A 27,017-nucleotide genomic window follows, 5' to 3' on the forward strand; every position below is an offset into this window, starting at 1 on the left:
TTAAGGGTAATTAAACATTGATGGTGGTCTTTGATGTCCTGCAGGAAAATTACCATCAACAAAAATTCTGCTTTATGATTTGTACCCTTTGTCTTTTGCTCTGTCTTCTGTTTTCATGTTAGCAAAGTTCAGCATCTGTTCTTCCCTCTGCTGCAAAACGGCATTGATTGTCTCCTTTGCGGTCAGCATGCACCATCAAACTCACGTTCTTCTTTACATTGCATCACAACAGTCACATTGCTATCTTACATCTCATAAGTTAACCTCCATAAATGAAAAACAAGTTTTTATATATTAGTTGTTTTTCTTCTCACTACATGGACCAGTGTAGAACATGTTTGTCTTCCATATTTATTTATTTGTTTATTTTGTTTCATTTATTTATATATGTTGCAGCAGTCCGTGTTGCACCTTGCAAACAGTATAGATTTAAAAATACCACTCCCTTCATGTGACCCAAGAGAAATTAGTTGCCGTTGCCACATGTAGCCCCAGAGCCCCTGCCTTTACCTTCAATCTTCCTCATCACATGATAAGCCCTCAGAGACTGGGGTAACAGCTGTATGAAAGCCCCACGATCCAGCCCAGGAGAACCATTCAAGCTAGGCTAACCTGACCTTATGAATAAGTGATGCAAATTATCCCAGAGGCCAAATCATGCAGGTTACATAAACCTGTGCACTGTACTTAAAGTGTGCCTTATACATTGCCTGCACAGCAGTAAAGACTTAGACATGTTATAATTTTAAAAGTTTCAGGTTAGTTCAAGCTGAGGCTAAATTCCTGTAAAATTCAATGTGGACATAAGTTAGATTCATCCACTGCAATATTATATATATAGAAACAAAAAACATAACCCACACATATACTGTATCCATGCATATAAATTAGTATGCATGAACAGAAGTAATGCATGTGCCCATTTTCACGCACATCAGTGCATCCTTGAATCCATGCGCACGTGAGGGCACGCAGACCTTTACGTTTACAATCTAATTTCCGCACATATGGCCCACTTGCATAGTTAATTGTATGCTGCCTGATGCAATGCAACAGCGCTATCTTCTGTCCTGAAAGATTACTGCAGGACTGCAGTAAATTGATCCAGAGTGAACAAGTGGTCCTTTCAGAGTCTTTTTTTTTTCTTTCACCTATCTGATGTTAACCTGCTGATTCATCTGGATCACTAAACTCTGTCATCTAATTCAATGAACATACCAGTGCTCATGTGTGTGTGCAAGACACACCCACATGTGCAGTAGAAGCTGTAAGTTTCTAAAAACAATATATCAAGGGAAGGAAAAAAACTGTCTCTTCAGCCCACATGTTCTCTTCTTCCTCTGCTTTCTGTGTTTGTGCAGCTTTGGTCCTTGCCTTACTATTAGCCTAATCATTCCCCTCTTTTGCTTCAGTTTCACACACACACACACACACACACACACACACACACACACACCTTTTTAAGCTAAACCTCTTCCTCATTCTCCTGTAATTTTTCAGCTCATATTTGCCTTTTCGCAGCATTATTTTTCCACCCGTCCGCCCTCTGCTCTCCCATCTATTCTCCCACCCTGGATGTACCTCGATCTCTATCCATCTCCTTATTCCTCCCCTTGCAGCTCCCTTCACCCGTCTCTGCCTCTGCCTGACGTCATTGTAACTGCAGAGTAAGATTCAGAGCTTGCTCGACAGTGGGCATCATTCTATCAAGAGTGACAGAGGCAGTCAGACCGATGAGCACGGGTAGAAGGTGGGGCATTGAGAAAGAGGTAACACAAAAGGGACTGAGCCTCGCCCACACTGCTGTGGCATGTCGGGTGAACACACTATGCGCACTATTTGGCCAGGCAGATTGTGGGCAAGGTCGGCAGCTAGAGCATTTTTAATGATGTGACTCACTCTGGCATGGTGAAGCTAAGCAATGTGAGAGGGTTAGAAATAGAATATAGTGTCATACTGATGTGTCAACATACAGCTAGAAAAGGGGAAAGGAGACTTGTGGAAAAGAGAGATTGATGGAAGGGTATATAAAATTAGTTTTTTTTTTATGCTGAAGACTTGCTAACTTTTGTTTATATGTATAAATGTGTCTGTAAGCAAAAAAACAAAACAAACAAAAAACAAAAAAACCAACATAAAAAAAGACATGAAGACCGCTGAAAGTCAGGATGAAGCTGTGAAAATGCATTTGATATACAGATGTGTTCAACACTTATAAGATCATGGGTTCACAGTCAGAAGGATGTGCAATATGAGTTTTCATACACACACACACACACACACACACATGCACACACAGATAAGTAAGAAATTAAAATGCAGTGGCACAGTCCACATTCTCAGCTACAGCATCAAAGAGCTTCCTCTCAAGTTTCCTCTGAGATGGGAAAATAACTGATCATTTGGTTTTAGCATTCATTTAGCCTGGCTTCCAAATACTTACATAAAATGTGCAAGGTGCCATCCCCAAGTGCCAGTTTCCTCTAAGAGTACACAGCAAAGATAGTTGGCTGGCATATGGAGATGGATAATAGTGGATGGTGGGAGATGTGCGCTTTAATGTTTCCACAGGAATCCTCACTGCAGTCTAGTGTTTTAAAAAAACAGCAACAACAAAAAACTATCCAATAAATAACAAGTATTACCAGGAGCTGTATGAGGATAAAGCTGAAAAGTGCTTGTATGAGAAGAACAGCACGTGCCTTGAGTTCTGTGGGTTACATTATGCAGATCATATTAGCTTTGTTAATGATTTTGTAAAGAGGTAAATCACTGACACTGACAGTGGCACCAGCAACTTATAAACACAGAAGCCAAGCAACTGCTCTGTGGCCCCGAGAGCCAACAAACTTCCCCTCTCCTCGGTAAACACCCAATGGATAAACTAGTTGGCATCTTAGAAGGAAAAGAAAAGGACCACATGGATTCAAAATGCAACAGAGCATCACAAAGCTGATAGTATGTTCAAATGTTCTGATGTTATTTATGTTGTTATTTATCATTTCAGATTAAATTATTATTATGGAACTCGCTGAGAGGCATTGACGTCAAGCTGTGGTTTGCATGCTCATCACTCAGAATGCTCATCACTGTAAAATAAAGATGAAGAATATTGATATAAAGGACAAAAGCATGAATCCCTTTAAAAAATAATGAAATGATGATTAATGATAGTAAACTTGAAATACTAAACTAACAATAACTAAATCTGAAAGACGTTATTAATGTTAAAACGAATTTATTCGAGAGGGTAGGAGAAGGCTTTTGTAAAACACAGCCATCTTGTGGAGTAGTCATGTAAGAGCAACGTGATGTGGCTTCAATCAGCAGCTAATTAGATTAAAAATTAAGCTGCTGTCTAATGCTTAACAATATTAGAAAGAAGGAAAGAGAAGGGACAGTGGAATACGCTGTATTGTGCGTGAATACACTTTAATACCAATAAGAGTAAATAAATTAAATAAACATTAATTACTGTGAAATAACAGTGATATATGCAGTGACAGTTGAGGTTTCTCATTTGCAGTTTCTGTCTTTACCTATTTTTAAAGAGGTTTATTTGAAAAAAAAAAAAAAAAAAAACAACTCAAGCAATTGGAGTTAGCACAAACTCCCATAACAGCTACTGGTTGACCCGTCATGACTAGCACTGTTCTGAAACGTGTCTGGTTGTTTTCGTAGCTGGTCTGAATGAGGTAAGGGAGTATCAAAAAAAAGAAAAAAAGAAAGAATGAATGAATGAATGGAACAAAAAAGAGATACGTCGTGTGCCTGCGTCACCTACTCCCCACCTGCGGAAGGATATTTTTGACTGAGAATTGTAGTTCCGGGATCTGGCGCTACTTCCCACGATGGAAAAGGAACTGGGAAAGCCTTACAGGGCGTAAGAATACGTCGGAGTTACACGTCGCCACTAGCAGGTGCACAGTATTGGGAAGTCTTACGTCCGAGGCGAGAGATGGCAATGGCATAGCATATGGCGTTTTCTCTTTAAAACTATAGGGGAAAAACGAAAAGGCACGTCCTCCAGAAACCTTAGCGTGCGTTCGCTAGAATAATGTCACGGTAAGTTAATCGGACAGGCCTTCCGTGGTACACCGTTTTGCACCTAACTACTAGCTAAAAGCTAAACGTAGCATGTTTGGCTAACAGCTGACAAGTCAATATGAATGTATGAGCGTTAAATTTCATGGCTTATTGTTTGATAACATTTGTGGTGTTGACCAAATGTGTTGTCCCTGATGGGGGTGTTTTTTAAGGAAAGAAAATGTTGTGTTATTGTCTCGTAGCTGCAACTGACGTCAGCTGGGGGTTTGACGTAACAATAATTGAATCATTTCTGAGCATTGTGCTTCATACATATCTTTAAGTTAATAAAAAAAACTGAATATTCAGTGAGATTTGTGTGTGTGTGTGAGTCGGTAGCATCACGTGTGGTCTACCATTAACGTTTCAGCATTTCTGGGTCAGCTGAACGGTTTAACGATGACACATACAAAGCTGACAGATGCTGCAGTCTGTACCAACACAACAGATGATTTACACTCAAACGTGCCTCGTAGTGCTATCAGACGCAGGAGAGTCACTTGTTGCCTTATGCATAACCTTATGGCTTACTGACAACAGAGCTTAGGTGTTGCAGATAGATGTTGACAAGAGTGATGCAGTGCTTTTTTGTCATACAGCGCCTATTCCCTGCAGGTTCTTGCCTTACACTCCATTGAAACGAGGAAGTAAGGGTATTTAGACGGGAGTTTCCAGCACTTTCACTCAAAGAAGTGGCCTTCCACGAGCATCCCTTTGCGTGTATGTGTGCGTAAGTCTAACTGAGACTATAATTAGATGCGATGCATGCCAGTGTGTAAGAGGGGAGACACACACAGATGGACTGCCAATGAGACTGAAGGTGTGCGCCTGTCATTCTTCAGCCAAAGCTAGATTTGTTGGGCACAAGGCAGAGATGCTCTGGCATACACCGACACCCTTTTTTTTTCTTCTTCTTCCTTTGGTGAGGAGGCGACATGAGTCACCAATGTTGTGGTTAGTGAAAGGGACAGCTGGGGGAGGTGTAAGGGGAAGTGGAGTGGGTAGAGCTGATTGGGCAGGCTGATGGGGCAGCACAAACTCTAATTAGAGTAGAAGTAAGAGCTTCCTTATAGTGTTTAAAAGGAAGGGCTTTGCTGTGCACGATGCATACTCTTGGCCTGTTTGCACAGCAGGATGTTGCTTGTTGGTGTTCTTACAACAGGGTGTTGACCAGTGTGTGTGCAAACACTTGTGAGTACAGCCACACCTCCGCAGTGTAAAGGATGTTATTTTGTTTGGAGAGGAAAAAAGCATGAAAGACCCTTTGTTATAGGTCCAGGAAGGTCCTCAGATGAAGTGATTTGATTTGTCTGTGCTGTTTACATCCTTGGGAGAACAAAACTGTAACAAGTTAATGATTTCCATTTATCACATGCATGTGAGAGCATTAACTTCCAAGTCACCTTAGTTCTGTTCATTTCCTGAAAGTTGTGACTTGTTTCTGCCCAAGTTTTGCCTTTCTCGACAAAATCTAAAATACTCGATGTGTTTTATGTATCCGTGTTTGCAAACTTGGTGTTCTTCTTTGTAGTATAGAGCGCATTCTGCGATGACTCTGAGAATAAGGATTGATATTATGAGAATAAGGATTCATAGTGGGTTACTCAGAACTTGCTCGTTATGTTTGTTTCGGGTTTGCGGACGAATTTTGCTGTCAGATTACTGATATGTGCAACAGTTTGCAGGATGGATTTTGTAATGTTTGGTTTTCTTTGGCAGGTGTTTAAACTGTTAATGTTCTTGTAAAGGAGATGCTCTAAAATCCCAGGCCTCCCTCAGTTAGACAGAGTTTCCCTGAAAACACTTGGCCGTCCTCCAGACCTCAAATTGATTTCTCATCTCTTAAGTCCTAAATCTCCCTTCATGCCGCAAGCCTGCTGCTAGAATGAATCATTTTGGCAGCGTGTTTGCATGCAGGCGAGCCTCTTTTCACAGGTTATGGTTGTAGTTGCTTAGATTCCAAGTAGTGGTTTGTCTTACTGATATACTGTATTATTTCTTCTCTGGGGCAACAACTCGTTTGTTGTATTTGCCCACAAAACATCTATCAAACACAAACCATATATAGTGTTTTACTATTTGTATGCAAAAGACAGAACTGAGACTTGAAATCTTCTTAGATGCTAATGGCAAGAATCCATCATTTTAGAGGGATATTTGAAGTTGTCCAATAACCATATATCGGCCATTACACATACATCTTCCTGATATGCCTATGTGACTTGTACTTTGTTAGAAATGCTGCAGTGATTACTTAGAAAAATTGAGCCAGAATCATCGCACAATTACTCCAAGAATAGTTTTCTAGCTTTCTGTTTTGTAAAGGGTAAAATACAAACTGCATCTTTTCATTAAAGTCAGATTTCATCACAAATCCTCCAGAAAAATGTTGGGTTGTTCCCAAGCACAGTGCTGTTTAAATGTACACACAAAGGCTGTAAATAAATCAGTGTCCTCTAGACCATTCTGACTTTAGAAAAATGTCCTTTTATTTTGTTGTTGATTGTTTTGTTTTATAGTGAGCAGAATCATGGTCTGAATGCCTTAAGGGCGAAACATATACAGACTCTCTGTAGACTTCTCTTGTTAATCTTTTTGTTTTATTTATTTATTTTATTTTATTACATTGTTATTAGAGTGGATATTATACCGGAGCAGACAGTGGGTGAAGGACAGGTTCACCCACTGCAGTTACATAGTGTGCAAAGTGTGTGAACCTGAGTTAAAGTTGTGAATATTAACCTGTGGAAACACCATTGTTAATGATAATATCTAAAACACAGAAAGGCTGTACTGAGGTTAACAACTTTGTACCAACAGTTAGATGAGATCATGGTATTTGTCGCAGTGCTGTAGAGGGATGGCCCACTTTGCTCCCCTTCATTGCCAATATTTGCCATGTAATTTATTTATATGCTTAAACAGTCACTTTTTTAGCTTTAATGCAAAGGCTAAAATCTTGCAGACAAAAGCTCATAAATACATGGTATGTTAAGTCTTTGTTGTGTGTTTGTAGGCGCAAGTCATTTTATGGTTTTCTCACAGAATGTTAATTTTACCCCAAGATGTGCGCTCTACATTTAGAGCATCACAACACACATTTGTACATACACAAAGAGTTTAGTAGAATAGTTAGCCTCTGGTAATTACAGCAGTCATATTGCCTTGAAGAGAGAAACAAGAATTCTCTTTATCTCGTGGTTTTTTGTTTTTTTTTTTGTTTGTTTTTTCTCCTCTTTGTGTTTGTGCCGAAGCTCTGCATGTCCTGGAGTTCGTTCTAGAAGAAGGGGCACTGCCTTGCTTGTTACATTGTTGTTGGTCTGTTGGACAATTTCTTTGTACTTGATTGGTTTGAAGAATGGCGTATTTGTTTAGCAGTTAGGTAGGTTTACATTATAGTAACTTGGATAGCATCAAAATGGACTGAGGTCCTGAGTAACTGATTATGGTATCCGAAGGATTTCAAACATTACAGTTGCTACTGAAACAGTGAAGACAAACACATTTATAATGTCTGCTAATTTGATGTGGTTAGTGGTTGTAAAGGTCATTTATGTGTCTGGAGATTTTCCCACAAACATACGGAGTGCTGTCAGCTGGAGGACTGACTAGCTTCAGCATCGTTCTGAAATATGCAAATGTTGACGATCTAAACTGCCAACTGATTCTCAGCACCTGTTTCTTTCCTATAGAGTGGCTATCTGCTGACTTGTTTACTCCCAGGTGTCCCACCATATTGAACTCAATCATCAAAATGTCAGGTATATTTGCAAAATGTAATTTCTTTGCAGAACTTTGGAGTGTGTGTGTGTGTGTGTGTGTGTGTGTGTGTGTGTGTGGATTTAGCAATAGAAAGATGGATATAATAAGACCTTTTTTTTTTTTTTTTTTTTTTTTTCTTTTAGGTACCTACACACCAGCTCCTGGTGGGCCATTCTCGGCTCTTACCCCAAGCATGTGGCCCCAGGACATTTTGGCCAAGTACCATCAAGTAAGAATATGGTTTCCCACATTGTTGATAAAACAAGTTTCTTGAGAAATCGAACATTTCAGATTTTAGAAATTGAGAAAAAAATATTAAAGGCTGTCACACATCTACATCCATCTTTATTTAGTTTTCTTCAACAAAAAAATGGACTAATCAAATGCTTGCTGCCTACTTCAGTTAAAGATGTGAGTTGTGGAGGTTAATAAAGAATATATTAAAAAAATTAAGTGCATTCAAGGTTATGGTCCCACAGTGAAAGAGGGGTGGAATTCCCTTTAGTGTTTGCCCAAATCAAAGTGAAATAAAAGTTTTTGATTGTGTATAATCCATGAATTGGTTTGGTATGAATATCAGTAGACTTATCGTTTTTGTTTTCTGTGTTCTATCAGTTTCATTATCAGGTATTTACGACTAACCTTAAATATTTAGTTTTTAAATCACCAATTAAATAACCCACAGGTTTGTATATAATGTATCTGAGGTTACTTTTAAATTGAGAGGAAAAACGTAGTTAAAATGTGTTTTTGTGCTGCCGGTTTATATCTAAAACATCTACTGTAGCCTGTTTGGGCGACGGTAACGTTGTTCAGCAAAAGTTACCATGGTGATCTCATCAGTTTAAAACACTGCTCCTTTAATGGCACTGAAACCATTAATCTCACTTCTTTATAGCCACGTTTGTTTGATATAGTCATGTTTCTACTATGAGATGTTCACCGATTAAATGCATGTCACTGTTTTGTTTCTGTAGAAAGACTCTTCACAGCAGCCTGAACTCCAGTATGATGAATTTGGCTTTAGGGTGGACACAGAGGGTATTTCATTTATCCATGTCTTCTCTTTTGCTCTCTCTCATTCACACACAGACAATTCTTTTCTGTCTTAAAACTTTTTTATCATCATTTGGTGAATCGCAGTAGGGAAAAATTTTGTTTTTTAGATATGAGCATAGTAGCTCTATTATGTAGGTGAAGTGCATGTGATCTCAGGGTTTTTCCAGCCTTGACCTATTATGACAATGAAGAAGGCTATTTATTGAATCGTCTTTGAGTGTGTATTTTGAGTTTTAAACCCCAGAAAAAGGTTTTGTTAATCTATCAGCCAAATTTTAGTGATTTTAAAAAACAATCCAAATACACACAATTATGGTTCCAATGTCATGAATGATGAAAGCAGAATTCTCTGCTTCTCTGAAGTGTGCTGGTTGACAACTCATGCAAAAGTAGACTACTCTCTCCAGTCCTCCTGGAGACTCAGCTGAGTTTGTTTTAAGTGAAGCAGCTTTCATATCTCTGCAGTGAATGCCCACAGTATTGTAGCTGGTACCATTTTCCATTATTTTGTTCTCCTTAATCCAAGAGTTTGTAAGTTATAACAATTTTAATATAGAGCCTGCACAGATAACAAACTAAAGCTGAAGTTAAGGCTGAATATATTACTTTCTCTTAGATGGTGGCGAGCCTAAGTCTTGGCTGGGCACTGAGGGCTCGCCCCAGCGTGAAGACCCCCAGCAGCGACTGCGTTGGCAAGCCCACCTGGAGTTCACCCATAACCACACAGTAGGTGACCTGACCTGGGATCTTATTGATCCTGTCCTTCCACGCTCTGAGCGTTTGCATTCCTTGGTGCTAGGAGGAATACCTCATAGTATGAGACCACAGGTAAGCTTTACCATCAGTGTTGTTTCTTGTAGCATTGACTAGAAGTCTAAAATACTGTTAAAGCAAGCTAGTTATATAGTGATGTTACTGAAACATCGTTTTTTTTCCCCCTCCTCTCCTAGCTTTGGATGCGTCTGTCTGGAGCCCTTCAAAAGAAGAGGACCTCTGAGATCTCTTACAGAGAAATCATCAAGAACAGCTCTAATGATGACACCACAGTTGCTAAACAGGTAAAATGCCTAACTGTATAAATGTGTGAAGACTTATTATTGTAATTATTATTATTAAGTTCAAAAAGTACTGCCTAAACACAGTCAACAAATCTGTCTGACACATTTGGAGATTAGACTTCAAGCATTAGGGTGTTTTGCACTATTTTTCTTCATTTGCTCTGCAGAATCCTTAAAGATCTTTCAAATAATAATGGGATGATCCCATCTTAATCTTTTGTCCCTCAGATAGAGAAGGACTTGTTACGGACTATGCCAACCAATGCGTGTTTCAATAGTCTGACCAGTGTTGGAGTGCCAAGGCTGAGACGTGTACTGAGAAGCCTAGCATGGCTCTACCCTGACATTGGGTACTGTCAGGGCACTGGCATGGTAAGAACACATACATAGAGAGTCTGTCTGATCAGTTACATTACTCAGAGCAGCTGATTCAGCATAGAAGATATTCTCCTCTTTACGCTCTCATTGTTTCTCATATCTGTCTCATCCATCCAGGTTGTTTCCTGCCTGTTGCTCTTTCTCGAGGAGGAGGATGCACTATGGATGATGTGCGCCCTGATCGAAGATCTTCTTCCTCCATCTTACTTTTCCTCCACTCTGCTGGGCGTTCAAACGGATCAGAGAGTTCTCCGCCAACTTATTGTTCAGTACCTGCCGGCCCTTGACCGCCTTTTGCAGGAGCATGACATAGGTAGGATCAAGCATCAAGAAAGATGATGAGAGTTTAGTCCTTGGGTTGTGGAAAAAGGGTTGTGAGTTGCACCCTATACTGTACATTGTATACAGTAGGTAACATCATCTTCTTTTTTTGAACATCCAGAGTTGTCACTGATCACATTGCACTGGTTCCTGACATCATTTGCCAGTGTGGTGGATATCCGTCTGCTCCTAAGAATCTGGGATCTGCTCTTCTATGAAGGGTCACTTGTGCTTTTCCAGGTGACACTGGGCATGCTCAAGATTAAGGTTAGCCACAGTACTTCTGCTGAATCTCAATAGCCTCTTGCAGTTTGTATTTTTCTTGAATGCTTTACATTTATTGTTTTCTTTAGTCGGTGTGTGCAGTTACCAATTAGATTTTTTTCTTTGGGGGAGAGCAATTAGGATGGAAGATTAAGCCATCATCCTAATCCTAATCTTATTTAATTTACTTCTTTACTCCAGGAGGAGGAACTTGTGTCATCAGAGAACTCTGCATCCATTTTTAATACTCTTTCGGATTTGCCGAGCCAGCTGAGAGACGCACCTGCAGTTCTAGGGGAGGCTATGAGGCTAGCAGGGACACTCTCCCAAGAAACTCTGGAAGCTCACAGACACAAGCACCTAGCCTACATCCTAAATGAACAGGCACAGCTCAGCAATGGCAACAACACACCACTCAACACCAATCTCAACAAGGTCAGTCATTATAGTATTGGCATAATTTATTAGTCATGTGGTTTAGACAGGGAGAGTAGGAGTTGTATATTTACTTCTAAGAATTTTGTTAAACAAAAAGAGGGGAAAAAATTGAGATTTTATTGATAAATGTTTAGGTGGTGAGGAGGCAGTCGCTGCGCAGGAAATCCACCCTGACCTCCCTGCTTTTTGGGGAGGATGAGGCAGAAGCTCTGAAGTCAAAGAACATAAAGCAGACTGAGTTGGTGGCCTCCTTGCGAGAGGCCATAACCCGCATTGCAGAGCACTTCCATTGTCTGGATCCACGCCACTCCAGCACTGTGAGTGTTTATGTCCTGTTCTGAACTACCAATCAACCAAAATAAACAGAGCATCAGCCATGCTGTACTTTCATTTGCTGTCTGTAGCATTATAATACTTCCAAATTGTGGAATTAATTTTAAGATTATTATTTTCTCACATTTTGACTTCATATCGATCCGTTCCATTTTTTCTGTCTAGGATCTGACTCCAGACTACTCCATGGAGAGTCATCAGCGGGATCATGAAAACTTTCTTGTGGTATCTCGCAACCGACGGAGACGAGCAAAGGCTTTGCTAGACTTTGAGCGTCATGATGATGATGAACTGGGCTTTAGAAAGAATGACATCATCACTGTGAGTCATAATTTACAGAAATGCTGGCAAAAAAGAAGCACAGCTTTAACGCCGTCTGGTCTCTGTGTCTCATCCTGCTGTATTCTTCTGTCGCTCAGATTATTTCGCAAAAGGACGAACATTGCTGGGTTGGTGAACTCAACAGCCTTAGAGGTATGTGGGATTTAAAAAAAAAAAAAAAAAAATATATATATATATATATATATATATATATATATATATATATATATATATATATATATATATATAAAAATTTTTTTCTATTTTTTTAATATAAAGAGCTCTTTTTTTTAATATAAAGAGCCAAAAAAGTTTTATTGATCTAGCACATTTAAAATTTTAAAAAGCTGATCCAAAGGCAGATGTATTTACATTCCACATTTAAAAATGAAAAACAAAGTAAAGAATTATACAAGTGATAATAATAAAAATGTGCAAAATAAGTAAAATTGTGTAAAAGATATAGGATAAAATTATAAAAGGAATCAAGTTAAAGTAAATGCATAAGTAAAATGTAACAATAGAAACAACTGATATAAAAGATCAGTAAGTAATTATCTGCTGTATGATAAATTTTGTCTTTAACAGGCTGGTTTCCAGCAAAGTTTGTTGAGATCCTTGATGAAAGGAGCAAGGAGGTATGCACATTCTTACGTTATTCTCTTAATTAAAGCTAAGCACTTTGAAATTGTCCAGTTAGCTGATGTTTCTTCCAGTGTTCGATGTCATCAACTATGCACCAGGTTTTGTCTTTGCTTCTTTATTATTGTAATGTCCTGACTGTCGAATCATACAGTGTCTTCAACAGTGATTGACGATCTCGTACATGTCTTCAGTACTCACTAGCAGGTGACGACTCTGTGACAGAGGCAGTGACAGACCTGGCCAGAGGGACTCTATGTCCAGCTCTGAAGGCTATCTTTCAGCATGGTCTGAAGAAACCATCTATACTTGGAGGGCCATGTCACCCGTGGTTATTCATAGAGGAGGTAGGAAAACGTTTTGTCATCATAGTACCATGTATCACACATGCGTCTGTCAAACTGACAATTTAAATTAAATCCTCTTCTTTTTACTCAGGCGGCCAGCAGGGAGGTAGAGAGGGACTTCAATTCTGTTTACTCAAGGCTAGTCCTGTGTAAAACCTACAGGTGAGGTGTACATAAAGTGTTATTCTTTGCTATATTAACCCAAATTGTAATGTTCTCCACGGGCCATCAGGGATGCACTTGACTTTAATTAGCATTGCATGATGCTTTGTTAAGAACATAAATGGGCCATTTACCGTTAACTGTATGCTCAGTGCACTGTGTGCTTTTTGCACTACTGCTAGTAGAGATTTGGAAGTAACAAGTGGTTGTCTTTGGGATTTACCAGGTTAGATGAAGATGGAAAAGTACTAACGCCAGAGGAGCTGCTTTACAGAGTGAGTGAACACTCTATTTATTAATAACCAAGTGTTTTGTCAGTAATATGAGGCTTAGCTTCTAGTCTGTAAAGTTGCCGTGTAGCACTGAGGACTGATAAAGTGCATGACTGTTTCCCTTTGATTACCTTCTCAGGCAGTGCAGTCAGTCAACATGAGCCATGATGCAGCACATGCCCAAATGGATGTCAAGTTTAGGTCTCTTGTGTGTGTTGGCCTGAAGTAAGTTTCATCACACATGCATGTGGAATTGAAATCATCAAAGTCACTCTGTAGAATCATATTTTCATACCGAGTCTGTCTGAATCTTAACATGTTTCTCTTCAGTGAGCAGGTGCTGCACTTATGGTTGGAGGTGTTGTGCTCCAGCATGGCGGCTGTAGAAAAATGGTATCACCCATGGTCATTCCTTCGTAGCCCCGGATGGGTTCAAATCAAGTGTGAGCTCAGGTCAGTCTGCTCAAATCATGGATGGTTACCGAGTGTTAAATTCTTGAAGTTGGCTGTATCTTATCCACGAGCCATCTTTTGCATTTTCCACACAGAATTCAGTCGTGTAAAAACAGGAATATACATGTGAAAGAAGCTTGAAGGGTAAAAGTTAAACAAAGTGAAGCTGTGTATCAATCAGGATAATGATTAACAAACTTGTTTTCTCTTCAGGGTCCTGTCAAAGTTTGCCTTCAGTCTCTCCCAAGATTGTGAGCTTCCCGACAAAAAAGAGGTGAGTCAAGGAGCATGTGACAGCTTCTCAATATAGAGCGGTTGTGAGCCAGTCTTACTATCAAGGACGACTTGTTAGAACTAAGTGACGAAAAACATTATGACTTATACTGTTTCAGAAGTCTGCTATTCTGAAAGCAGAAGTTATGGAAGTGCTGGTTCAGCATCACCTCTTTAGTTGGGATCTCTAGGTAATGTCGCTCATCAAACTATCGGTAGATTCGCGTAGGTATTAGTGTTCTTTGTCTTCTTTTACCCTTCATTTTCAGAGTGAGGTGGCACATTTGTAGAATAAATCTTTGAAAGAAGAAAATTTTCTATGTCACTGTAGAAGTAGACTAGAAATGGCAGTTGCTAGTGCTATTAGTGACACGCTGCTATCTCCTTCCTGCAAGTCAGACTGTCTCCTCTGGGGGGGAAAAAAGCTGCATCTCTATAAGATCTACTGATTTCACTTCTATATTATTATGCTGACTGTAGATACTATAGTCATCATGTGCGGTCAGTATCATGATTTTTTTTTTTTCCCCTTCAGACTCCAGATGGTAACTCGTTGTGTTGTTTTGTTTTGTTTTTTAATTAAGGCAATATTCTTTTAGGCAGATAATAAAACATATTTTCATTAAAATTGCTGATTAGTGTTTCTGTCAGGTGATGCATTACTAACTTTTGACTTCAAGTAAAAGCTTTCCACATTTCATTTATGTCCCAGGAAAAGGAGCAGAAGCCACTGAAAGAGGGAGTGCAGGATATGTTGGTGAAACATCACCTGTTCAGCTGGGACATTGATGGATAAATGTGCAGCAAAAATGGCTGAAACCTACAACTTGGTCTCAAAGTCATAGCTTAGCCCTTTTTTTGTTTTTTTTTGTTTGTTCTTTAAATGTTAAAAAAAAGTGCAGAGACAAGAAATCTAGACACTACTGTCAGCCTGCTAAAAGAAGTGACTACTTCACCAACCGGTTCACCCTCTCATCCTGTGTCAGTTTTGGACAATGGTAACACCCAAATGACTGAAACTCAACTGGCTCGTGTTGGCTGAAGCATGTGCACATCATTGTACATAATTTAAACGGATCAATACCCAGTACTGGAGGTTTCACTGCAAGGTTTAAAATACATATATATCTAATATATCTATATAAACATCTTGCACACTCCTGCCACAGAAAGAGTTTGGACAGGACAGACTACAACATATGACCGAACAGCATTTTTTTTCAGTACCTGAAGCTCATGGTGCATGAGTGGGTGAGAAATACAATCTATTCTTTTGTTCTGCTCATAATGTTGCCATGACGAAAGTTTTTGTAACCTTATCCTAAATTTCATCCTCATCATCCTTTAAAGATTTAAGGCCAAACTAGAACATTACTAAACACAAAGCTGTAAAGTTACAAACTATTTTCAAGTGGAATGTATTTTACCTCAGTATCACAAATTCCACAAAATACTTCATTAAATGTTGCACATGCCAAGTAAAGCCTTGTGAAGTTGTGATATAAAACTATGGGTATGTGTGCTACCTAAGCAGTGGTAGTAAAACGTCTGTCTTGTATAATATAATGTACATGAAGCAGATAATTTGTGTTACACCTATATATGTATAAAAGATAACTACACATACAAGTCTATACTTTGTAATGTTTTTTTGTATATGCTTGTGACTATATGTACCATTAAGGCAATTCAAACATAGGACTTTTTATCTGTATTTTACCAGACTGATCTCTAGCTTTGACATAAACATCCAGAAATAAACTGTATCAAGTTCAGTGAGCTGTGTTACATGTAATGAAACATGTTCATTACTGTTTTTAAGACAAAGGTTTTGACTTTGTTCTTTTGATTTTTATCCCTTAGACTTAAAGAAAATACTTAGAGCTGTTTCTTAGGTCTACATGACTTTTTACTTAATTGTCAAACTAACAGTTCTTTCTTTTCACTAATATCATTTACAGTAAATAATATTTCACCAATCCATAAGTCCTGCTGTACAAAATTTAACTAAAGATTTACTGAAGAAAAACATCTATTCTCCTGGCAAATCATTTTTGCAAAACATTGAGTTACCCCACATTTCTTCTTTTTACTTTGCTTCCAATGAAACAGACTTAAACTTTTCTGAAATGGTCTTGAGCAATAGTTTTGCAGACATAAAATAGCCAACAAAGTGAATCCATCAGCCAAAGGTTTGCAAGGTGTGCAATCTGTCCTTAAGAAGATTGACAAAAGGGGCACAAAAGAAGTGGCAGGTCTCAAAAATGACAACAGAAGAACAGTATCTGAAAGTAATTTTTCTGAACTAAGAGGGGAAAAAATTCCAGCAAAGACCTGACAGGGCTAGAGTTGCATTTGGCTCTGCAGTTGATTCATCTACTGTTCACTGAAGCTTCGTCAGAAATGGTCTCAAGAATCGCTGGCTGTCAAGAAGCCATTTTTGAGGAAGGGAAACTGGCAGAAAAAGCCTGGGGTTACACAACAACTGGACAGAAAGGCAGTGGCAACAGGTCTGATGGAGTGATACCTGCACATTTGAAACGTTTGGTACATAGGAGGTCTGGAGAGAGGCACAACAGTGAGTGTCTGCAGGCATCTGTAGAAACTGGTGGCAACTGTAAGGATTTGACCTGCACTTCAGCCAGTGGTGTAGGGGATCATGTCAATATTGATGGATTTATAAAGCATTAGTACCATCTGGAAAGCATCTGTCAACAACCTCAACATAACAATGATTTTGAATACAGTGCCCCCAAAAAAGCACATCTGGATAGAAAAACACAATAGAATGCTGTCAGTCATGGATTTTTCTTCCCAGAGCCCAGGCCTCAACATAGCTGAAGCAGTGTGGGCTTGTCTTGATGGAAAATGAGGGGTTACATCCATGCAAATAATATTACTGCAAATAATGTCAGAAATATTGAAAATATGGAAACACAATAGCCAGCACTGTTGAAAAGTTCAGTAAACTGTGTTTATTAATGGTTCTTTTCTTGTAGCAAGGGATTTAAAATGTCACAATATGTCTACAGCAACAAGCCATAACACATGGGATATGAGAATTACAAGTAGCACTGCAAGTACGGCAAGTATTACAATCAGTAGCAGCTGCTGAAGTGAGAAACTGTGCTGTATTGGTACTAACACTATTATAAGGTTTGTATATAGACCGACGATGGAAGAATGACACATACTACTGAATCTAGGTGTGCAAGTGAACTTATCTCAAAAGATAAAGACCATCCAAGAGTAAATGTTCTGCATGTCAAATAAATAATTATAAAACAAAACAGCTTATATTTTCTGTATACCTAGAATCTTAAATCAACTCTGCTACATTTGTGATTTGCATACATTTTGTACATCATTCCAATCTGTAAAACTAAGAGGCAATTAATGCTGTATAAATAGTACAACTGTTTATCATTGCAAATACACAGGGAATTCATGGGTGTCACTAATAGCTGCTCGTAAATATAGGTATTGGACCCTTGTCTTGGGTTTATCCTTCCTCCCTGCCCCTGAAACTGAGCCAGAGGACTGTTTTCAGACACGCATAAAATATGGATAAAATTAAATATATTCATCATCCTGAGTGAGGCTAACCTCAAAAACCACACTGCTTTCAATCACCCAAGCCATTCGAAATGGTAAAGGCAGCTGATATTAAATGCTTAGGAGGTGTATGCTTTTAGTGTGAGACATACCCCTCTGTGTTCCCTTTCAAAAATAATTAAATAAAAAGTATGGGACCTGGTGTAAAAAAAAAAACAAAAAAACAGAAACCCAATAAAACTAAAAAAGGCGAGGAGTAATAAGACTGAGGAGAGTGTCTTGCTCCAAACATCTGCTTCCTTCATGGTGTGTGGAATGAAGACACTTGGTGGAGTGACAGGAAGAAATGGGACCCGTGGGCTTTTCAGCAGCTCCCTATCCCCGATGAGGAAGGCGCTGCTGTGGGGTTGGTGCTGCTGTTCTGGCCTTTTCCTTTGTGCCTCTGGCCACCCCTTCTCCTTCCACCACCTCCAGACTTTGGCTGTAACGTAGATAGAACGAAACCGCTCAATAAGGCAGTCGCTGCACTGCATCACAATGCCAAAAACAACAATAAATGCAAAGACCAGAGTCCAGTCTCCACAATTCAGCCTCACTGTTGCTTTTGTTTTCTGTCAACACAGTTTACCTTGTTCTCTTTGTTGCCCTCCTTTAACTGAGGGTCATCATCTCCCTCTCCCTTTGAGAGCCAGCCACGAAAGCAAAGGAGATGGAGAGAGTGTACAGGAGTGATGTGGGTGAGTTAAAATTTAGGGTGAAATATTACAAAGCAGTGTATAGATTCACAGACAAGATGTTACATGAGAAAAAAAGAGGAGGAGGAAACAGAAGTTAGAACAGCAACTTCGAGGTAAGTAATCAGAATCTGAAGAAACGCAGGAACTGCACTACTGCACACACACAGAATTTGTACATACAGCATACAGCTTTAGTACTTTTAATGACTTGTGACTCACCGGTTGTGTCGAGTTGGAGGCTGCCGGTTGAGCTGCTGCTCCCACGTCGTCACCGGCCACCACGGTGCCGTCCTCTTTTCGCGGCGGCGCCTTTTTGGTAGACTGCATTTTGATTTGTGGCGGTTTTGAGTTTGATGGCATGTTATTGGTGGATTGCAGCAGCTGAAAATGATATGAGACAACACGTTAGTCCCAAAGAACTATCTGTGAGCACATAAACCTACAATGATTTCTACATTTTGGACATAATCTTAATATTATTTCCAACTACAGCTTTAGAACCTGGCTCATGATCCTCAGATCGCTGTAGCATTAACTCAACATAAACCTTCAGCTTCCAGAAGGCTTTGCTACCTTAGTGATGGTTCCTACAGCTTTGGTGCGCCCCTCCCTGAACACAAGCCTCTGGTCACAATGCAGGTACTCGGGGGTCTTGATGAAACGGAAGTGGACTGAAGCCTTGTCGCCTGTTCGTAAGCAGTCTCTGTTCATGGACAGGATGGTGGCAGTCTGCCTTATGCTGCCACAGTGGACTGAGTGTTGGGGAATATATACGTAAAGGAGAATGAATTGATGCTTACTGTGGTTGTAAAATGACCATTTCAGTCCCATAACATTTATACATACAAATGTTCAATGTCATTTAGAAACTTTGCTATAAATCTTTGCTGAAATGTCCTGCCTTTGCCTTAAGGTGACTCTAGAAACACACACAGAGCGTGTCACTGCTACTCACCCATGGCCTGGTATCTCGGGGATATTGTGGTGGGATGATGCAGCACCAGGATCTCAGCCTCAAACTCCCAAGTTGCCTGTGGGTTTAGCCTCGGGGACACCATTACCATGCCTTTCCTTATGGACGAACGCTTGATCTTTGGAAGGAAGCATATGACAAAACATGTCATCATTTTCACTGCCCTTCTATTATCAAGATGAATAACACTTTTCAAGACCAGCAATAAGGCCTAATGAGTAAAAAAAAACTGCTAACATTTAACTGACCTATGCAATGCCAAGCATCTGCACTAGACAGTGGATGATTTTATTATTTCTCTACCTTTTTAAGAGCAAACGAGGCAGTCTGGCCACCTCTGACCTCCTTCACAGGCATTCTCTTACGGTGTATTGATTTGACAGCAATAGAGATGAAGCTCCCTAGAGGATCGGGTCCCAGCAGCATGGTGTCATTCAGGCGTATGAGCCCACGTAAAGTAGTTCCCGATACTACAGTTCCCACACCCTAAGACATAAACAACACATGACCTGTTTTTTTGCATTAAATTTACATGATAAAATACATTAGGGAGAGCAGTTTATCAGTGTTCATAGTACCGGTACAGAGTAGGTATCATCTATTTGAAACTCAGCAGGCTGATCGTCCCGGTAGGATGTCCTGGAGGAAAGCAGGTTGAGAAACATCTTAAGCAGGTCCATGTTCTCACCGGTCACATTGGAGATCTGAAAGATGGGGCACATCCTGGGGGTGCACAACAAACACACGTAGCTTACAGTGAGACATTGTCTTTCTGCTGCTGAATCTCGCAACAACAGACCCAGTACCTCTCCGAACTGAAGTTTGAAGCGGTGACTATGACGTCGTCCTTGTTCTGTACCAGGACAGGAATTTTTCTACAGCCTGGGGACTTCAGTAACCTCTGCAGCAGCTTTAGGGTCTCTGATAGAAGGAAATGAAGAACACACAAGTTATTTAGTTGTTACTGTAATTTTTTTAGCACGTGAAAATGCAGATAAACAGCATATAAGCTAATAGAAGATGTATTTTTTGCATAATAAGGAAATATTGCAAAGCAAATAAAACCCCAGAAGGCTTACCTTGCAAGATGTTGGCTGGGCACATGTCTATCTTGGTTACCACTACAAACACAGGCACGTTCAGAGCTAAAGCCAGGCCCAGGTGCTCTTTGGTCATTCCTACGATACCTGCGTTACTGCCCACCTGGAAAGGAAGGGAAAAGTGAATTTTATTCCTACACTTGTATGAAAAAGGAAAAAAAAGAAAACGATTTTTGGGACATCATGGATATTGTACATAGACACGCACACCATCTTCCCTCCCCCTCCCCCTTTCTGACCATAAGCATGCAGAAGTCTGGAAGGTGTCCTGTCATCCCAAACACTGTGGTCTTGAGGTATTTCTCATGGCCGGCCAGGTCTATGAAGGTAATGACCTTAGAGGACTTCTCACAGATTTTGGTCCAGTCCAGACTTCCTCCATGACTGTCTGGTTTATTCACCACCTGGGAGGCAAGTACAATAACAGAAATCCTATGTAAACATACAGTCTTTCATCTTCCATCAACATTTTCTGTAGATCCTCCATATTACTATTAACGTTCACCTCACCAAACTCATTTCTTCTCACACTTATTTTAACAGTCAACATATTTCAGCACCTCATGACTCAATATATGAACCATCATTAAAAACACGAGTCATTTTCAGAGTTACACTTCTTTTAGAAGTAAAGCACTGAGCATACACACTCACCTGTCCCTCTTGGTCAAACCCCAGGATATCATTGCCCACACTGCTGGTCCTGCCACTCTCCATCTCATGCTTGTGTCTGAATAGTTTCTGGCGGGCAAAGCCCCTGCCGTTGTCCAGCTCACCATGTGTTAATACTCCCAGCAGAGTACTTTTACCAGCATCCACATTGCCCACCACTGCAACCCTGAGAGACACAAGGATACCATATAGGTTGAAAAAAGAGCCCTGGATGCTTCAGGGAACAGAATAGAACTGAACAGAATAACTTTCATTGTCCAAACTGGTGGAAAACTGTCAGTTATCAATTCATACTAAAAACTGATAATTATCAGCACACATTCATACACACACATGCATAAACCATTGGTAAAGTTATAAAAATATATTGCAGCTTATTATTCATCATACTAATTGAATTTGGTACAAATCATCCTCTATATAGCTTTTTACAAGCCAGAGGCATTCTATAACATTGACCTGAGTGCAATTCAGATTCAGTCCAGTTTGTTCCTACTTACCACAGTCAGGCTACCACACCAGACTGAGTATTGAACATGAGGACGATTTCAATCAAGCTGACATTTACTCTTTCCAAAACGTATTCGCTAACTTCAAAGCCTCTTAGCTTCCTCATAAGAAACAGTCTCTGACTAACTTTCTTATTGATGTAATCAGCATTAGCTGCAAAATGTAATTCCTTATCACAATGTTTTCCCAGATACTTAAACCTATTAATGACTTCCACAGACTGAACAGAAAATGAAAGACCTGTTTTAGGGCCTGTGTAATTCAAGACAGGCTCTTTTGTGTTGTCAATGTTAATCAACAAATAGAGAGATTTATAGCATTCCTCCAACCTACACAATGATGCAAAATCATCAGGGTTGGTATTCCTATGACCGGGACCAACAAGAGTTATATAATCAGCATATTACACCAGCTTCATATTCCCATCCTGTAGCTGTACATCATCTATATAAAGAGAAAATAACAATTGGGATAAAACACACCTTTACAGGTTCCCCGTATTACAAATTATTTCATTAGACAACATGAGTAATACAGACCTTCTGCGAACAATAAATTTCAAAATATCTAATCCACTGTTACCCTCTTATTATTTGTTCTTGCAATAAAATGTGTCCTTGTATTAAAGGCTGAAGTCAGATTGACAAATATAATCCTTCCCTGATCAGCTGTTTGCTGTAAGCGATGTGTAACTGTATTAAGTAGTATCAGTGCAGCGTCTTTTGTGCTCCTTTGTGACTTGCATGCTAACTGCATACAGGCCAACTGATCCATAATAGCTGAGGTGAGGTGTTTTTTAAGCACTCCCTCCATATAATTAGACAGCACACGGGTCAAAGCCACTGGACAAAAGTCAGTAAGGGATTTGGAACCCGGCCCTGGGATTGGTTTAATTACAGAAATCTTCCATCATCATCACACTATCATGATCGTAGCTTATGTATGTCTGTATGTTTGTTCCCAAAATCCTCCTAGATGAAACCTAGGTTGTAAACCACCTAGAGTACCAATATTCATAACATCTACAAGGTGATTTATGACTATTATTATTATTATAAATATTTAGCTTAAAATAAACATTTCTTTAAATTTCCTTTAAAATTCTCAGCTGTAATTGTACCAAGTGTGCATCTGACTTTTTCCACACCCGAGGGGCCTCTGGGTTTTTTCAGTAGTTTATCTGATAAAAAATTGAAACAGTCTGGTCAGGACACATGTCACCTGTACTGAACACACTGTGCACTGTTGAAAGTAAGTGTGACTTCATTACTGCTCACCTGACCTCCAGGAAGTCCAGCTCACCCACACGCCTCCGTATCAGATAGTCACGTACCAAACCGGCAGCCTCATTGCGCTCCCGTAGAGGGATCAGGTCAGCATCTAGCTGCTCACACATGGAGTGAACTGTGGCTACTGAGGCCTCCATATCTTTCTCATCCAAACCCCAGTCACCACCATCTGCACAGGAGGAGAACAAGAACAGATGTGTTACAAACTGTTACAGAGTGAATAGGTGAAAAGGCGGAGGAGAGAGACTCGTAATTTACACTACAGTATCCTTGGAATTTGGACAAGGGCTTTTATATATCTCTCACCTGAGCCCATTCCAACCACATAAATAGTCTCTCCACATCCCTCTTCCATCCTGTCTCGTAGCTGCCGAAGTAACGAATCATACTGCTCTCCATTTGGGCTAACAAGTGCCAGCTATTGGGTTCCAGAGAGGGGAAGAGAGAAAACATAAAGAGTAACACTGGCCATGAAATTGTTAAATCAAATATTCTTCTTCTAATAACAGTTAATAACAGTCCCGGGAGAGACTGCATCAGGTAAGGTTGTTTAAAAAAAAAAAAAAGAACAGGCATTGAACCAAACATTATTACTTATTTGGGACATTTTAGTTTCACTGGAGGACACTCTCATACCCTGTAAGCAAAAAGAAATCTGAAGGGAATGGCAGGGTCGAACGCATCACCCAACTTGCAAACACAGCTGCTTCTTTTCTCATGACATACCTCAAGGTTACATGAACACAGTGTTGTTATCCCTGCTGATATGGACCTAAAAACACCTTGAAGTGCAATGCTTTTTGTATAAGAAGAACCTGCTTGTTTTATGTTTATTTGTTGTGAATGTTGGCCTGAGTGTGTAAGACCTTGGGAAGAGTAGCTAAGGATGAGCGTGATGCTCATGGGGACCCTGATTAAACAAACATTTTTTTATTATTATTTGCTAGTTTTTGTTTCTATCTTTAAAAGAAACCAGAACAAACACACACAAAATGAAATAAGTGAACTATTGAGGAAATGTAGTTTAGGTCCAGTAGTAGCAGAAACATACTTTACTTAGTGGCAGTACATTGCTTTCCCTTTAAGGGCGGGTTACAAGTGTAATAGTACTATCATACTTTATACTAAGAGATATGCATTTGGAGCTACAAGGGCTGTGTTAAAGGCCTGCTAGATGAATAGTACCCAGTGGACTGGGTTATTGAGAAGTTGCTACACAGAATAGCATATCAGTTGCTAACATGCTGAAACTATCAGGAGCCAAAAGTCAACAAGGGACTGCCTACCTGATGCAACTCTGTGCAATGTGTTTATGGGACCAAAAAACACCATTGTAACGTGCAATTTAATACCTGTGGGCAAAGACATGATTGCTTTCACTCTTACATTCAAACATTCCGGATTACGTCAGGCCAAAAACTCTTTTTTCATGCTACAAGTTTCGGTATTTAAGAGCAACTTTCAGTTGATCAGAATGGTTCAGCAGCACATATAGCTACAGCCAACAATATATATCATAGGTAGACATTATAGGCAAAACATGTCGGGTATTTTAGCTGGTACCCTGGAAAGCCGACCATATTATCTCATTGTTCTTTATTATCCCGTATGTTTTTGTTTTGGGTTCACAAACCGTTAATAACAGATGAACCATATTCACTTGTTTTGAGAAGTGCTTCTATGTCCAGCTAACGTTAGCGCCGGGCTCCGCTGCTATTTTAGCTGGAACTGCTAACACTTGCTAGCTGTTTAGTGTCAACAAAAGCAGCTCGGTGTCCAGAAAAATCACTCGTGTGTTATATTTGGTGCTTAAAAATACTCCGTAGCTATAAAACGTTAATTACATAGCTGTAGAGGAGAGGCGCATTATTTTTCTCATTCATTCATTCACTGACAGCAGCAGCTAGCATTAGCTTGGCGAGCTTAGCTTTACCTTGCTAGTAAAGTCAATCCCCCGATCCTCGGGCTCGCCATTGAGCACGTCTCCATCCTCGAAACACTCATCCCCGGCGTCGTCGCTGCATCCTCCACGGTCTGGAGCAAATATACTCGCCGGGACTAAAGCATCGGCCAGCGGTACGGAGCCTGGGCTAATGCCTGGCTCATGCGCCGCCGCTATTGATGCCATTTTTATGCCAACTTTGCAGTAATAAATTGCAGGTTTTCTAAACTGTTGTGATGACGGCTGGCAGGCAAACACACACACATATACACACTAACCGGTGCACCTCGAGCTGTCAATTCCAGTATTAGTTAGATATTTGCTACGCTACAGTTAATGACGTTAGCAAGGGTCTCACCGCGCTTTAACTAACATTAAAATAACGCTTACTTATGTACCGTCTGTCCGCGTTTGAAAATGAAACCTACCAGCACCTGAATATTAAAAAGGAGGGCGTGGATAACCGTGTGTTTTGACATCATATTCACCAGTAGAGTTGAAGTCACTGGGAAAATGTTAACAGTGGACCAATACCAGTGAGGGGGTCGTTCATATGATTACAAGCTGGATCAGCCCCTCACACTCAGAGGGCAACAGGGCTCTAATAGCACGTATTCCTGAATTACATGTGCAATAATAACAGTGTGCAATACACATACACTTCTTCTTCTTTTTTATACTAAGTTAATATACTGTGTTGTGTTGTTTGTTGCGTTGTGATGTGTCATATCGTGTCGTGTTGTGTTATATGTAGTGCCGACGTAGGACAGTTTTCCAATTTCATTGTACTACTGTACTATGTACAGTGGGGCAAAAAAGTATTTAGTCAGCCACCGATTGTGCAAGTTCCCCCACTTAAAATGATGACAGAGGTCAGTAATTTGCACCAGAGGTACACTTCAACTGTGAGAGACAGAATGTGAAAAAAAAAATCCATGAATCCACATGGTAGGATTTGTAAAGAATTTATTCGTAAATCAGGGTGGAAAATAAGTATTTGGTCAATAACAAAAATACAACTCAATACTTTGTAACATAACCTTTGTTGGCAATAACAGAGGTCAAACGTTTACTATAGGTCTTTACCAGGTTTGCACACACAGTAGCTGGTATTTTGGCCCATTCCTCCATGCAGATCTTCTCGAGAGCAGTGATGTTTTGGGGCTGTCGCCGAGCAACACGGACTTTCAACTCCCGCCACAGATTTTCTATGGGGTTGAGGTCTGGAGACTGGCTAGGCCACTCCAGGACTTTCAAATGCTTCTTACGGAGCCACTCCTTTGTTGCCCGGGCGGTGTGTTTTGGATCATCGTCATGTTGGAAGACCCAGCCTCGTTTCATCTTCAAAGTTCTCACTGATGGAAGGAGGTTTTGGCTCAAAATCTCACGATACATGGCCCCATTCATTCTGTCCTTAACACGGATCAGTCGTCCTGTCCCCTTGGCAGAAAAACAGCCCCATAGCATGATGTTTCCACCCCCATGCTTCACAGTAGGTATGGTGTTCTTGGGATGCAACTCAGTATTCTTCTTCCTCCAAACACGACGAGTTGAGTTTATACCAAAAAGTTCTACTTTGGTTTCATCTGACCACATGACATTCTCCCAATCCTCTGCTGTATCATCCATGTGCTCTCTGGCAAACTTCAGACGGGCCTGGACATGCACTGGCTTCAGCAGCGGAACACGTCTGGCACTGCGGGATTTGATTCCCTGCCGTTGTAGTGTGTTACTGATGGTGACCTTTGTTACTTTGGTCCCAGCTCTCTGTAGGTCATTCACCAGGTCCCCCCGTGTGGTTCTGGGATCTTTGCTCACCGTTCTCATGATCATTTTGACCCCACGGGATGAGATCTTGCGTGGAGCCCCAGATCGAGGGAGATTATCAGTGGTCTTGTATGTCTTCCATTTTCTGATGATTGCTCCCACAGTTGATTTTTTCACACCAAGCTGCTTGCCTATTGTAGATTCACTCTTCCCAGTCTGGTGCAGGTCTACAATACTTTTCCTGGTGTCCTTCGAAAGCTCTTTGGTCTTGGCCATGGCGGAGTTTGGAGTCTGACTGTTTGA

At 40.2% G+C, this 27,017-nt stretch overlaps 2 protein-coding genes across 5 annotated transcripts; one reads left to right on the forward strand and one right to left on the reverse strand.

The window, feature by feature from the left end:
* The first annotated feature begins 3,847 nt into the window (after positions 1–3,847).
* On the forward strand, positions 3,848–16,195 carry sgsm3 (small G protein signaling modulator 3). Of its 2 annotated transcripts, XM_086288946.1 has the most exons (22): positions 3,848–4,065; positions 7,779–7,847; positions 7,992–8,077; positions 8,826–8,889; positions 9,524–9,735; positions 9,858–9,965; positions 10,194–10,337; positions 10,461–10,656; positions 10,786–10,931; positions 11,130–11,363; positions 11,501–11,683; positions 11,865–12,020; positions 12,119–12,173; positions 12,609–12,658; positions 12,857–13,009; positions 13,101–13,171; positions 13,398–13,446; positions 13,583–13,668; positions 13,774–13,896; positions 14,110–14,170; positions 14,289–14,360; positions 14,882–16,195. In XM_086288946.1, the coding sequence occupies exons 2-21, from the start codon at positions 7,841–7,843 to the stop codon at positions 14,358–14,360; spliced, it is 2,256 nt and encodes a 751-aa protein (XP_086145072.1). In that variant the 5' UTR covers positions 3,848–4,065; positions 7,779–7,840; the 3' UTR covers positions 14,882–16,195. The 2 variants fall into 2 exon arrangements, with proteins under 2 accessions (XP_086145072.1, XP_086145071.1); XM_086288945.1 differs by lacking the exon at positions 14,289–14,360 and having other exon boundaries at positions 3,849–4,065; positions 14,882–16,194.
* A 931-nt stretch (positions 16,196–17,126) lies between these two features.
* On the reverse strand, positions 17,127–25,462 carry gtpbp1 (GTP binding protein 1). Of its 3 annotated transcripts, none has more exons than XM_086288947.1 (14): positions 24,939–25,462; positions 23,312–23,423; positions 22,994–23,174; positions 21,189–21,372; positions 20,774–20,938; positions 20,514–20,637; positions 20,241–20,355; positions 20,013–20,157; positions 19,738–19,920; positions 19,417–19,552; positions 19,035–19,213; positions 18,681–18,842; positions 18,353–18,403; positions 17,127–18,205 (listed from the first exon to the last, which is right to left on the reverse strand). In XM_086288947.1, exons 1-14 carry the CDS (start codon positions 25,131–25,133, stop codon positions 18,089–18,091), a joined length of 2,049 nt encoding a protein of 682 aa, XP_086145073.1. In that variant the 5' UTR covers positions 25,134–25,462; the 3' UTR covers positions 17,127–18,088. The 3 variants fall into 3 exon arrangements, with proteins under 3 accessions (XP_086145073.1, XP_086145075.1, XP_086145074.1); XM_086288949.1 differs by lacking the exon at positions 24,939–25,462 and adding an exon at positions 24,292–24,915; XM_086288948.1 differs by lacking the exon at positions 18,353–18,403 and having other exon boundaries at positions 24,939–25,459.
* Positions 25,463–27,017: the final 1,555 nt, after the last annotated feature.

The sequence above is a fragment of the Aulonocara sp. 'chitande type north' Nkhata Bay genome, linkage group LG4, assembly GCF_057382095.1.
Source record: "Aulonocara sp. 'chitande type north' Nkhata Bay isolate Kocher_YH1m ecotype deep benthic linkage group LG4, A_spYH_male_GT1.1, whole genome shotgun sequence".
Classification (NCBI taxonomy): domain Eukaryota; kingdom Metazoa; phylum Chordata; class Actinopteri; order Cichliformes; family Cichlidae; genus Aulonocara; species Aulonocara sp. 'chitande type north' Nkhata Bay.

Coding starts and splice junctions, on each gene's coding strand:
- gtpbp1 (XM_086288947.1), bottom strand. CDS start 25,133: ATGGCATCAATAGCGGCGGCGCATGAGCCAGGCATTAGCCCAGGCTCC. Junction 20,939..21,188: donor GGTTTGACCAAGAGGGACAG/GTGAGTGTGTAT, acceptor CTTGCCTCCCAG/GTGGTGAATAAACCAGACAG. Junction 20,638..20,773: donor CAGACTTCTGCATGCTTATG/GTCAGAAAGGGG, acceptor CTTCCTTTCCAG/GTGGGCAGTAACGCAGGTAT.
- sgsm3 (XM_086288945.1), top strand. Junction 10,657..10,785: donor TTTGCAGGAGCATGACATAG/GTAGGATCAAGC, acceptor TTGAACATCCAG/AGTTGTCACTGATCACATTG. Junction 13,010..13,100: donor CGTGGTTATTCATAGAGGAG/GTAGGAAAACGT, acceptor CTTTTTACTCAG/GCGGCCAGCAGGGAGGTAGA.